The sequence below is a fragment of the Cololabis saira genome, chromosome 22, assembly GCF_033807715.1.
Source record: "Cololabis saira isolate AMF1-May2022 chromosome 22, fColSai1.1, whole genome shotgun sequence".
Classification (NCBI taxonomy): domain Eukaryota; kingdom Metazoa; phylum Chordata; class Actinopteri; order Beloniformes; family Belonidae; genus Cololabis; species Cololabis saira.
In genome coordinates, this window is record NC_084608.1 from 21,402,226 (window position 1) to 21,416,996 (window position 14,771).

The following is a 14,771-nucleotide window of genomic DNA, read 5'->3' on the forward strand; positions in this document are numbered from 1 at the left end:
GGAATATGTAACCGTCAAGCACAGAGAAGCAAAACAAACCATAAACCACAGCAATGTCATTTCAATGAAACTGGTGATGATGGAGGCTTGCTGGTTAGTCGCTTATGTGGCTCTTTCAGTTAACTCTTTTGAAAAATGGTATATTTCAATGCGACTGGAAGGTCTGCGGTTTGAGTCGTGCTGAGGACAGCTGCTGGCGCTCACTAACTGATGGATATACCAGCCCGACCGGCGCAGCAAGGGGTTCAGCCAAAGCTCAGGTAGACTTAGCTTTTCATTCCGAGGGCCTTCTTACGGCAGACCCCAACAGAGAAATAAATATACTTATTACCTGAGCGCTGTGGAAGCGATTCCAGCCTGGATCCAACTGGGCAGGGAGCACAGTGGGGTAACCACATAAATTCATTCAACGTATGGTCAGGCATGTGTTTCTGTGTGCAGGGCATGCGAGTCCACTTACATGCAGGCGAGAGGAAAAATGTATGTCTATTGCATGTTTGTGTAAATATAAATGATGTAGGAATTCCTTTTGGGTGACAGCTGCATCAGAAGCAGAAACAAGTGTTTTCAATTTGAGCATATATTTATGACTATAGGGCCCTTTCTGGCGTGCATGCTGACTTGTCCTTATAAGTAAGAGTGCAAACAGTGCCAAGCATACTTCTAAAGACATTTCAACGCCTGATCACTTTGTATTACTCCTATGTGTGATATTTCATACGGTGCATGTTTTTATGCAGCGTATGAACCCTAGAGCCCTTACAAGGAGGTTGGAGGTCTGCCAGATGTTGCAGGTGTGTATACATTTTATCTACGTCTCCACAAAGACTCACTCATTCTGTTCTGCACAGAACTGATATTAGTGAATCAAATGTCAGATTTCTGGGATATTTAAACCATGTCTTGTGTCAGTGTTGTTTCAACCTTTCTTAACAGTTCTTTTCAAATAAAAGTCCTTTATACCACAACCGAGCAGCTTATTTGCAGATGTTACATTATCGGTTATTATTAAATAGGCTTTCAAAGAGGTTTCAACGTTGGAAGCATAATTCATCCATTGACGGCTACTTGTTCGTGCATCTGTGGTTCCCCAGAAGAGCTGTGGGAGTTCTTTGTGAAACGAAAATAGGATGAGACAGACTGAAGCCTGCTGACACTTCAGGTGCTCGTCCATGTTCACTTCATAAAATCAGCGGGATCAAGTGTTCCGTCTTTCAGTGTTGAAGTATGACTTTATAAGTTGGACAGTTTTACACAACATTCACAGCTTCTGACATGTCTCAACTGTACAAACACTACTGGTCTCCAGGGAAACCGTGATGAATAACAGCAGGAAGAAGAAGAGCTAACTGTTTGTTTCCCCTGCGACTTGATATCACAGCAGTAAATAGTCGAAGGATGAGCCCTTGTGATGGTTTACATACATGCAAGAAATTGCACAACAAAGCCTGTGGATGGGTGAGGTAGATCCTTGGAGCCGCCTCATCCAAACAGCTGCTGCAACCCGGAGTGGTCACTGGGATAAGAGTCTGGCAGCTCCATCCTCCCACACATCCAAATGTCAAGAGTTCATTTGAATAAAGTTAAAAAGGGAGCTGGATGCGGCTCCCCTTCCCCACTGCTCCCTAATCGAACCCATGTGCAGGACATGCACGCGCTAACAGAGAAACGCAAACAGGATGCCTCTACTCAGGTGACTCGGATGAAAGGGTTCGTGTTTTAACACAGTTGGAATTCCTCTGCGCTGGTGCTGAGTTAAACACAGAGGTCCGCTGCCCAACATCTCCTCGCTCGGACCTCGGCCAAACCGTGTGTGAATGAGTCATAGCGCAGGAACACCCTGCACACTCCGGATGCCAAATCAATCTTGAATAAACAGAGCAGCGATGGAGCATGGGCTCTGTCCCCGAGGAACATAATTATGATGTGTTTGATTGTGTGTGAAGGAAAGTTTGACTCTGGTGTCACTCTTAAACCTTTATCCAAAAGCATGAAGGACTGCACTTGATGGCAAATGTGTAGGCTCCCCAAATCCCAATCAAATTAAACAAAACGAATGAATCTAAATGAAAAATAAAAGTATTTTGTAATGCAGGGATTAAGCATGACTAAGCATCAACCGTATGGATCGAAGGAAAGGTCTGGAGGTGATCATTTTAAAGGTTCAAGTCACCCAATTTTAAGACATTCAGTAATGAGAATTTCAATTGCACTAAAGATGAATCCAGCATCTGGGTCTAAAAACCAGCACCAATGCTCAGTTATCTTACATCTGCAGTATTTCTAACGACCAGGAGGGGGTGAAACTTCTGATTGAGACCAACCCAATGCATTGATTTGGTACGCTCCATACCGATGGAAATAAGAGATGAACGGGAGGGTTACCAGACCCATTTGGTGAGAATTTTCACAAAGGTAATGGTCATGGCTGGTCAGGCGGTTAAACATAAATAGGCAGTGAAGTAGGGTGCCATTTAAGGGTCGTCCTTGTGTTCAACATGTGGCAACCAAATGGTAAAGTCTCGTCAATCAGATCTTTTCGTCATCCACCACATAAAACGTACAAAAACCCAAGTTTTAAATGCCAAACTTGAGCTTCAGAAGACAGATTACAAAAGAAAAGGGTCTAGACTGGTTCTCAAACAAGTCCCAGACTGAACCCTGCAACAGCCATGCTTCATGGCCGTCAGCGCGGTTGTTCAGAAACGGACGCATGTAAACTCTGCGCTTGTGTTGGACCACAACAGATGCGTAGATTTATCAGTTTGCACAACCACACTTGAGATCATTGACTTACTGTGTATGAGTCATGATGTTAGAGTGAGTTGGTTGCAATGGATTAAAGGAGAGTTTCTGAGTTTTCACGATCGGCAGTCAATGAGGCTGCGGTGAGCCGTGTTTCAGCTAAACTCTGCTTTCAGAAGAAACACATTCATGCCAAATAACAGGAATGATGAGGTTCAGGCTGCCGGCCTGTCTGTCCAGATGTGGGAAAAAAGACTCAATAACAGCACAATGCAAACAAAATGAAGATAAATCTAGGCAAGCAGCTGCTGGAAAGAGAAAAAGAGGGAAAGCCCACACACTAGGTGCCTTTTATTCACGGCAGCTTATTAAAAATAAATAAATAAATCTTTTATGATTAGAGCTCCAAGTGTGCTGGCTTCTCTCTCTTTCGAAAAGCCAAAAGCACTTCTCACTCACCGAACCTCTTGTATCCAAAAGACTGTACTTCCTCCTCGTCTCCAAAGTCGTCTGTGTGACATAATCAGAAACACGCAGCGTGAATGGTTCAGTTGGACAATATTGGAGGTGCAAAGTATTCAAACGAGCTTATTGAAGTCCATTAACAAATTTAAAACAGTATATCGTTTTGCTTTGTTAAGCATTCATGACGTTGTCTTCAAATAAAAGTAGCAAAGCAAATGGCACCGAGCCACAGTAACTATAAAGATAGCCATGAGGTCTCGAGTTTGTGTTTGTGGAGATAGAAGGAGGTCCAGGAAACTGTAAAAGCAGCGAGCTGCGGTTTCTCTGGGTTGTTGACAGTAAACCCTAATTACACCGTGCTACACTAAAGTGAAGACTGGAGCTGAACGGGGAACATCACTGGTAATGGTTGACAGATGGGGCTGAGGGGGAGGTCAGCATGGGTGAGGGGGGAGAGATAAGGGAGCTGGGGAGGGATGAGCTGAGTGTGTTGCTGGGAGGTCAAAGGAGGTTAGTTTAGATGACTCTGAGTGGATACTGGATTCCTGAGCATCATAGCAACTTAAAAAAAAAACTAAATAAATACAAAATACTGCGCCAAAATTAAGAGGATGCTCCCCTTTAAAATGATTACTCAATAATCACATCAGCAGGTGGTGCTCTCCACTCATCAGCAACTTTTCTGAGTGTTTAAAGCTGGATTTCATTTCTGTTTTGAATTCTGTCAGTAGGAGGTAAGCAGATGCAAAGAACAATTCTGCAAACATGATTTGCTCTTTGATTTCTTTCAATTGGATGCAACTGGCGGAGCGGGGAAAAATCTCGCGCATTTCACAACTTCTGCACCGCAGTGCCGTAATGTCATCCAGATGTGACTCACCACAAAGGAACAGGCGCGGATTGAACAAAGTCTCCAAAGACCGGGATTCAATGCATCCAAATTAAAACAAGCACTTGACTATTATTTACAAGCAGTCTGCAGTTCGTACCTTTCATGGCGTTTTATAACTCGGATGAGGACTGTAGAAGCGGTGAGGATCCCCGTCACTTTCTGCGCATCTCAGCATCCAGTACAAAGTTGTAGAATCTAATTATAAAACGTCAGGTTGCTATTATTGTTTTTTTTTTTTAAGCTATATATCTGTGCTCATGTTCGTCCTCGGTTTACACTCCCATCGTCTCCTGTGCAGCTGGCTGCGGCTCTGCAGGGTCTGGAGTCAGGAGTGATGACCCTGGAGTCTTGTCTTGCTGAACTGTTTAACCAGCGCGGTGAAGCTCCCCCAAACGACAGCTGACGCTTCCTGCGGAACTTTCAAAATAAAAGTGTTTTGTGCTCATTTTATTATACAGCACGTATTTGAAAGGGAAGCCATTTACAATTAACCTTAACGATATCAGCTTGATGGTATATGGGGTATATACTGTATATCTAAGGGGGGAACTACATTTTAGAAAACATAAAGTACGAACAACAGTGAAAAACATGTGCATATCGAATTGTGGAGTGATTGTGGAACAGTTTGAAGCAGGAAATGAAACAAAGTACTAACATAAATCTGTTTAAAAAAAGAAACAAATAATTATTTATAAACAGGTATATGGAAGAGGAAATGGGTTAACGAGGAGTGTGATAAACAATTAAATAGGGAAAAAGGTATATGATACTTGCTTAAGATGTGTTTAGATATTTATGTGGATATTTATGTAGTATATATCATATGTTGAGAGGGATAGTTATAATTATGTAATATATGTTATATATTTATTAGGTATGTAGTATATATATTTATAGGGATATTTATGTAGTTTATATAGTGTATATTTATATAGATTTATATAATATTTGTATTTTCTATATATTGACATAATATTTATGTAATATTTATATTTTCTATATACTTATATGGATAATTATGTAGTAATAGGCATGTTTAAGTAGTATTTATATAGACTATATTTATATGGATATTGTGTAGATATGATAATAACAATAATGTAAATTCATAGAGTTATAAAGGGGTAGGAACTAGGAAAAAGTGTATACTTCTTCCTACTCTACTCCTACTTTATATACATGTTCGAAATAAAAAAATTCATTCATTCATTCATATATAGGGAGGTGCTTTATTCTTTGTCATGACAGCTTGTAAATTGGTGGGTGAGTTCATACACCAGTGACCATAGACTATATAATTACTAAACAAACCCTCCCTGATGCCACCCACAGGTTTTATTTGAAGAGTAGGGTTGAAGCTTCTTTTTCCAATGTGCCAACCATCTACAGTAACTTCTGGGATGAAGCTTATGCGAGTAAATCTCCACTGACTCCCATGTTAAAATGTCCAACTTTAGAGCTGAAATAAACATATTTACAGCCTGTTCAAAAAAGCATTTGGCTCTCAATTGTTTGATTTCACACCAATGACAACTCTGAGGGGACGAGTAAAGTTTTTTTGTACCATGCCAAGAGAATTTATATAGAGATTTACATTCATTTCTAATTGATTGACAGTTAGCTCAGCCAGTGGCAAGCCATTATCATTTCTGATGTGGAAAAACACATTAAATGCTCTTTAATAAGTTTTTTTCCAATTAGCTGAATAACTGGACTGAAAGAGTGTCTAAGTTACCAAGAATAAGACTTGAGAAATGATTCAGATTTCAGTATATTTAACTAAACAATTGCATGCAACAGGGTCAGAACATACAGACGTCTTGATGCAGAATGACAATGAAACAAAGGAAGCATAATGATTTTAAAGCATGAATGATGATTAATTCTTACAATTCGAGTTGACAAAAACATCTTAAAGGTCAGTGTTAACCTTTCTTTTTTTTAATCAAACTACCAGTCTGTACATTTAGCTTGGCCAAGGCTATTATTCTGCTGCTCTCAGCAGTTTTGGTTTAATCAGAGGCCAAGGCTGAATTTTCCATCACAACTTCCTCATCTTTAATCATCATGTTACCACGCTTAGTAAAGTCAACAGCCATTTGTACAAGCCCAGCATCGGGTAAACATGACAGTAATTTTTGATTTCACCGCTGAGAACATGCTTAACAGTATGATCGACAATAAATGTCTGCCAGCATCTCTGCAGATCTTATGGTGGGATCTGCTGAAGGAGCTGGTAGCGAAAGCTAACTCTGATTGATGTATGGTGACATACAGTATGGTGGGAGTGTTTCATTTCATTTTTTCATTTCATTTATTTATTTATTCAAACAGGTTAAAACAAAAACAAAATAATCAGAATGCATAAAATGTATATACAAAAAAAAACACAAAAAAAAACAAAGAACAACAAAGAAAACCATATGCAAAACAAAGCAAATTAAAGAGACAAATCTATATGTAAATAAATATTTCCTGTTTGAATTGGTGTAGGATGAAGTTTCAAAAAACCTTTCTAGTCCTACCCCTTCTAATGTTCTGTTTTTACCGTTTCTTCATTTCACACAACTTCAAAAGAAAAGCATAAAAGAAAAGAAAAAGTGGTTCAGCTGAGCAAGGCACTTTGGTCATTGGTTGTCAGTTCATGTGTCCATTTCCATTTTGTATCCATTAAGAGTAGTGTTTTTAAAGATTTGTTTAAACTTACTTAGTGATTTGCATGATTTCATTTCATCTTTACAGTTATTCCACAATTTGACTCCCTTCACTGATACACAATGGGTTTTGATGTTTGTTCGTACATGTTGTTTTTTAAAATAACATATTCCCCTGAGATTGTGTTTATTTTCTTTTATTTGAAACAACTTCTGGATGTCTTGTGGCAACTGTCTTGTGTTCCCTTTGGCTTCCCGACCAACAAAGCTCCACCTCGTACAAAGACTGTGGGTTTCAAAACTGCTCTTCAGAAGCCAATGGGTCACACGACCTAATGCTTTGTCAATTGTTTTTTACATTGTTTTTATCTTCCACTACAATAATAAGTTGTAAATAGGCAAAAACTGGCTGGAATACATCCACTTCATGCCAACCAAAGTTAGCCATAGCTTCCAGCTCCCTCAGCCAATCCATGCCAAAGGAGTTGTCTGCAAACTGTCAGCAGCAGAATATCCCATTCAAACGGTTGCTTTGGAGGCAATATCAGAATTGACCACCCTTAGTGGTCATTCAATTAACTGGCCTCATTTTTTTTAATTCGGAGGTTGTCCCTTCGTTATGATGTGTTAGCAAACTAATACCAAAAGGGGAAATCCACTAAGGATTTAGTGGCTCAAACAAGCCCTGAAAATCTTCACATCAGTATCATCCCTGTGCTATACTTAACAAATATAAAATGCTCAGCTTCGATAATTCAATATTGTACTCAGCTGTCCGTTTAGTGTATAAAATAATTCATAATACTGCTCCTCCCCCACTGAAAAACTTTGTTAAACTCCGCTCTGAGTCTGAACACACTGTCAGAGCCCCCAGGTCTGTCTCAAGTGGAGACTGTAACATCCCGAAGCAGCTCTGCCTTTGCACAATCTGCTTTCTCCTTTAAAGCCATCAAATCATGGAACATAATCTTTCAACCTACCTGAAACTCTGCACAGCCTTCAACGTTTTTTCTTCTGCAGTCAAAAAGTGGATTTTAAGGAATCAGACTTGTCAACATTAATTTTATATCTAAACTGTTTTACAATTGTTTTTACAACAGCTTATTTCCCCCTGTTATGTCATATGTGTTGTACATGGGTGTGTGAGTGATGTGTAGATGTGTGTGTACTGTGTACATGTGTATATATGATTGATTTGTTTTGTATTTGATGCTCTTACCTTTTATTATCCATATACCTGCCCAGGGACTATACGGATGGAAAGTACCTAGTAAGCTAAATCCGGTACAAAGCATCTTTTCTCATCTCTGAGACTAATGCCATTTTGTACATTGTCCCTGACACAAATAAACTTAATAAATAAATGAATAAATAAATAAAATAAAACTAATCCACCCATCCATCCTCCCATGCTTCCATCCTTCCATCCAAGCATCCATCCATCCATCTGAATGGATGGATGGATGGATGGATGGATGGATGGATGGATGGATGGATGGATGGATGGATGGATGGATGGAAACATCTTAGCAGCGTGAGAAATATAACCACCTTTGTTTCCCCTTCAGAAGAGCACATGAAGGAGCCAGGTGCTTTTTTCTGTTAATTCTCAAATATCAACTGGAGGAAAATTTCTAAACCACAAATTCTCAGTTGCAAGATGTAACAGATTGGTATAGTTCTGTCAGGAAGAAATTCTGCCAAAAATCACCGGGTCCTTTCCAGGTTTTTAAAATTATCCAAATACAACCTTGGATTAACAGTACTTGACATATTACACTATGCCGTTATTTATTTGACAAAAGCTGAGCCAAAAACTAGAAGCAGCGTGTGAAGAACAAAGTGCACAACAGGATTTATTATATATTTTAGCACATTGTTTCTTCTATTATCATTATCAGTCCCTCACATTGTTGTGGAGAAATTTTGCCCAATTTTGCTTCACTTCTTCGAAGTATCTGTTTTTGCACAAACCTCAGGGTCTTGCCAGGAGTATTGTTTAAACCCATGCAGCAACAATTATTAATTATAAAAAACATTTTGTCACATTGTATATAAACTTTAATGCATATTATATATTGGCCATGTATCAACATGTAGTTATGACATTTCAAAATGCGTCCTAAAGGTGCCATACATTTAATCTGAAAAATACTTTTATTTTGACAGCCATAATTTCCATTTCCGGTGTCATCCTCATTTTTTTTTCCTCAGCTTTCTCTATAAACTTTACACCAAAAGTGGTGTCCACATCCGTGCGTGGGCAGTGTTTGAAAGACAGGGTGGGTGTCCTGTGGCCTCCTGAGTGGATGGAGGACACCGTGGGGCGCTGCCGTAATCCACCAGGAGATGAGAATCATTTACTGAGGGTTGATGGCCATCGTGTGCCTAGGTGAAAATGTGCTACCCATTAGTTTGCAGCCAAAAAAAAGCAGTAAGAGTGTGAAGAGAGCGACATTTTGACTTTCATTTCTTTCATTTGTCAGTAAAGTGGAATCGACTCCTGTCGTACTTAGAAACTGGGATGTCTCAAAGTTTAGTTTAGTTTTTTTTTTTGTATTTTCTATATCATTTATTTGAATTATATATTTTTATTAGCCCTACATACTAATAAGGCAAAGCAAGTTTATTTCTATAGCCCAATTCAACAACAAGGTGAGTCAAAGTGCTTTACAGATACATCAAATCATCACATAGTAAAAATAAAACCACTTGATTTCATATTTATCCAAAAAAGACAGAAATAAGAAGAATAGATCAGTTGTCAATCAGTTGTCACGGTGAGAGCTGCCTTTTCCGAGTGTCACCTGAATGCAACCTCATCTGTGCTTCTGATTGCAGATTGACAGGATTCCTCACTATATTTACCTCGGCTCTCTCCTTCTTTGTTGCCACTGATCGCCAGGTACTCTAGTATGGGGGTATTATTGTTCCAATATTATTTGTGTGTGCGTATCTCAATCTGTGTGTGCGTAAAAAGATTCGTGTGTCTGTATTCAGATTTGTGTGTGCGTAAAAAGATTTGTGTGTCTGTATTAAGATATGTGTGTGCGTAAAAAGATTCGTGTGTCTGTATTCAGATTTGTGTGTGCGTAAAAAGATTTGTGTGTCTGTATTAAGATCTGTGTGTGCGCAAAAAGATTCGTGTGTCTGTATTCAGATTTGTGTGTGCGCAAAAATCAGCCGGTAGCTCTCGATTGGCTGTCTTTGTACACGTGGATTTTGACACACTTCTGCCGCGGCAAATCTGTAAAAAGATCTGTGTGTAAAACGATTTGTCCGTATCTTTTGCTTTGCCCTGAGCTCGGACTCACAGGCTCACGCCAGGCTACAGTAGCAATGCAGCTCTCAGTCAGTACTTTACCTGCAGCAGTTCCATCGGGTTTCTGGACATATTATTGGACATCATTTGGACTTTTATACTGCATGCAAACACTTGAACCCCATCTACTTCGGACCTATGTCGGACATTTAGTAATCGGGTTGCATATGGAGTAAGATAACTTCCAAAAAGATGTGTTCATGTTACAACTATTCGTATTCGTAATGATAAACATTTGTATGTAAATAAAAACGTTGTATTTAAAATTCTGCTGTCACACACATGAGTCTGACAAATTATTAGGTTAAGAGTAAGAAATTAGGTAAGAAATTGACCTTTTACGTCTCATTTATTCATTCACACACGCACTAATATATTTGGGAAACAGTTAGGCACCAAATATAATATATTTAATTTTCTCAGAGGGCAAAAATAAGAACTTTATTGACCCCACATAGGAGTAATTCATTTTATATCAGCTATAAAGAACAAGGTAGTGCTGAAAAAAAAAACAATAATCTATCCTCCCTCACAAAAATAAGAATAGAGAAACATATTTTCTCATCAACAAAACAAATTTAAATTTTTTCAAATAACAAAATAACACATTTGAACCATTTTTCAGACAAATTTTGTTACTTGAAATTTTTTAAATATGTTTATGTAAAATATGCTTTGTTGATGAGAAAATATATTTTTCTTATTTTTGTGAGGGGAGATAGGCTATATATTGTTTTTCGGCATTACCTTGTTCTCTAATATGACATGAATTACTCCTACAGTATGTGGGATCAATAAAGTTCTTATTTTTGCCATCTGAGAAAATTAAATATATTATATATGGTGCCTAACTGTTTCCCAAGTATATTAGTGCGTGTGTGAATGAATAAATGAGACGTAAAAGGTCAATTTCTTACCTAATTTCTTACTCTTACCCTAATAATTTATCAGACTCATGTGCGTGACAGCAGAATTTTGAGTGCAACTTTTTTATTTACATACAAATGTTTATCATTATGAATTCGAATAGTTATAACATGGACAAATCTTTTTGGAAGTTATCTTACTCCATATGCAACCCGATTACTAAGTGTCCGACATAGGTCCGAAGTAGATGGGGTTCAGGTGTTTGCATGCAGTATAAAAGTCCAAACGATGTCTAATAATATGTTCAAAACCCCGATGGAACTGCTGCAGGTAAAGTACTGACTGAGAGCTACACGCCGACTAGTGGGTGAAGGCTGCATTGCTACTGTAGCCTGGCGTGAGCCTGTGAGTCCGAGCTCAGGGCAAAGCAAAAGATACGGACAAATCGTTTTACACACAGATCTTTTTACAGATTTGCCGCGGCAGAAGTGTGTCAAAATCCACGTGTGCAAAGACAGCCAATCGAGAGCCCCCGGCTGATTTTTGCGCACACATAAATATGAATACAGACACACAAATCATTTTACACACACACAAATGTGAATACGGACACACAAATCTTTTTTTACGCACACACAAATCTGAATACAGACACACGAATCTTTTTACGCACACACAGATCTGAATACAGACACACGAATCTTTTTACGCACACACAAATCTGAATACAGACACACAAATCTTTTTACGCACACACAGATTGAGATACGCACACACAAATAATATTGGAACAATAATACCCCCATACTCTAGCCTGTTCTTGGGATTACCTGATTCAAGAGTTCAGACTTGTTTCTCCTGTGTTTGTGTCTCGTCTAGCCCTTTAGGATTTGTCTGCTTGGCCTCTATTGGCTCTCCTGGTTTTCGACTCCTGGCTCGTTGGATTAGTCTCTGCCTGGCCCTCCCTGGATTATTCTGCATCTCTGGACAGCTCCAACGGTTATTGGACACGGACATTGGATTGAATTACAAATATTGGACTAGGCTCTCTGGACTATTCTGCACATTATTGGATGGGTTATTTTTTTACTTAAATAATTGTAACTAATAGATTCTTGTGAGTCCTGCCCATTTAAAATTTTACATCGGTACTTAAAATATGATTACGTTTTAAAACTCAAGGTCAAAAGTACCAGTTCAGATGAGATTTGGAGCTTTTATTCAAATGCAGCTGAAAATGTGTTTTCAACCTGGACTTAAATAAACCGAGTGTTTCAGTTTATCTGAGGCTTTCTGGGAGTTTGTTCCAGACATGTGGAGCATAGAAGCTGAACGCAGCTTCTCCATGTCTGGTTCTGACTCTGGGGAATGATAAACTGGATCCAGATGACCTGAGGGGTCAAACTGGGTCAGGAGGTCAGTGATGTATTTTAGGACCATTCAGAGTCATAACTTTCCAAGACTTATATCTGCAAATACATGAGATTTATACAAATTTAATATTTACTGTGATGACTCTTCTGCATTAATGCTGGACTTCAGTTCCTGAACCAAATCCTGAAATATGGAGATCCATTCTTGCTACATTGGTGCCCTGACTTAATCACAATTTAAAGTTGGCATAAAATTAATAAAAAAATTGTTAACAAAAAAAAAGAAAACAAGGTCAATACATTCTGGTTACAAGCAATCTAGTTAATTCCAGTTCATTTTAATTAAGTTGATAGAGTACATTCAAAAATAGAGTTCAGATTCAAAATACATAAAGTCAAATACCATTTAAATAAATAAAAGGGCCAAGCCAAAGAACCAGACCAATTGCATCAAATCTTCACTTTGGTTTTATGACCCTGAGAAAGAACGATGCAACAGTGGAAAGGAAAAGGAGCGAGGAAGGAACTTTCTTGGCCTTGGATCCAAAACTTCCATGCAGTGAGGGATCAACACCAAAAAAGCTCCTGAACTGTCACATTTTGATAACCTTCATTCACGTTATCTCCAAGTGTAATTGTGATTGGCCAGCTGTTCAGAAAATCTGAAATCTTAACTGTCGGCAGAAAGAGTGACTAAAGCTATCATGAGTTGTGTGTTATGGTGGCGGTGAAACATCCATGTTAGAGGTTCTTTCACTCCCAAGGGAGTTTATATACAATTCTTACCCAAGATGCTTGAACGAATAAAACTGGGATGTTGGCCAAAATTCCTCTGACAGTGTTTTCACATGTCCCAAGAGCAGCCAACATTGGCCACAGCCGTGTAAAGCTCACTTTCCTTCGACTCCTGCAGGTGTTGTGATAGTTCCGACACTTCCTGGGTCCAAAACGCCTCAGGACTGCAGATGCAAATGTGTGATCAAAGTCAGAACCCCAGCTGCATCCTCCCAGACTAACAAGAAACATCAAAGAAGTTTGACAGGGCTACTTTCAGGTCTTTTTTTTTTTGTTGCAGTCCAGTGTCACTGGGTCACATGATCTGGCCCTGGCAGCAATCTTCTTGTAGTCAATAGTTCAATCCAGTTGATTAACAGGAAATGATACAGATAACACCAGCTGTCTTGCTCTGAAATCCACGAGCTTTAAGCAGAGAGCCAGACAGACACTACCCCCCCCCCTCCATTATTTTGATAACACAGCCTTCAAACCCTGCTTCAGTGCTAATAGCTCAAATTTGAGCCATTCTGTTTCATATTAGATTTTGGACCAGCCTGAAATGATAAAGAGACTAATTACTTGTTTTCCTAAAGGCTTCAAAACTGTTATTTCACTGGCGGCTATAATTGGAGCAGCAGGCTGGTATTAGGGGTTGGAGATGGTGGTGAGCTGATAAAAAGCAGCTCGGGGTCAGATATCTTACAGGCAGCCTCCTGCTGGTCCTCATTCTGGGGTTGGGACCTCATTTGCTGGGTCAAGGCTTTCATCGCTGAACTTAGATTAACACGAGGCCCAGAAAACACGCAGGAATTCCACATTTATCATGCTGCTGCCATGTTCAGATATTATGACAAGAGCTACGTCGACTCACATCATTCAGTAGAGAGAAGAAGAGGGTCACTGGTGTTAGAGGCCAGGAGGACAGGAAGTCAAAACGCATTGCATTCTGAGATGGCTATCAACTTTCTCCTAAGATTTATGGCATCTGTCATGCATTTCTTTGCAGGCAATAATGGAAACATGTGAAGCGACAACTGAAGTAAACGTGACGTGTCTATTAGGGCCATTGTGGATCTGAAGTGTAGTTCTTTTCAACTCACGACAAGGGATTTTTGTTTTTTCTTTATGAGCTACGGGAAACTTTTTCACTGTTTAGTATATTGTTTAGTACGACAGAGTATTAGGGCCAAACTAAGACAAAAAAAATTGGAAATTACGAGAATAAAGTCATAATATAATGAGAATAAAGTCATAGATTTACCAGAATAAAGTCATAATGTTGCGAGAATAAAGTCGTAATAGAATAAAGTCGTAATATTACGAGAATAAAGTCGTAACATTACGAGAATAAAGTCGTAATATTATCGAGAATAAAGTCGTAATATTACGAGAATAAAGTCGTAATATTATCGAGAATAAAGTCGTAATATTACGAGAATAAAGTCGTAATTTATGAGAATAAAGTCGTAATATTATGAAAATAAAGTGGTAATTTATGAGAATTCTAACAGGAAGAGCAGTCTTCTCCCTGTGTTAAAATTAGGAATATTGAGCAGCATCTTGTGAAGTTATATATATAATATATTTAATATTATGACTTTATTCTCGTAATATTAAGACTTTATTCTCAAAATATCACGACTTTATTCTCAAAATATTACGACTTTATTCTC

General features: G+C 38.7%; 1 protein-coding gene across 1 annotated transcript in view; it reads right to left on the reverse strand.

Annotated features, from left to right (window-relative positions):
- The window catches only part of LOC133423675 (collectin-12-like), a 51,923-nt gene extending 47,495 nt beyond the window's left edge, over window positions 1–4,428 (reverse strand). Inside the window, exons 1-2 of the mRNA XM_061713950.1 lie at window positions 4,200–4,428; window positions 3,205–3,255 (exon numbers count right to left, since the gene is read on the reverse strand). Coding sequence (XP_061569934.1) covers window positions 3,205–3,255; window positions 4,200–4,206 — 58 coding nt within the window. The 5' untranslated portion in view covers window positions 4,207–4,428. The remainder of the gene's footprint in view (window positions 1–3,204; window positions 3,256–4,199) is intronic.
- Between the last annotated feature and the right edge of the window lie 10,343 nt (window positions 4,429–14,771).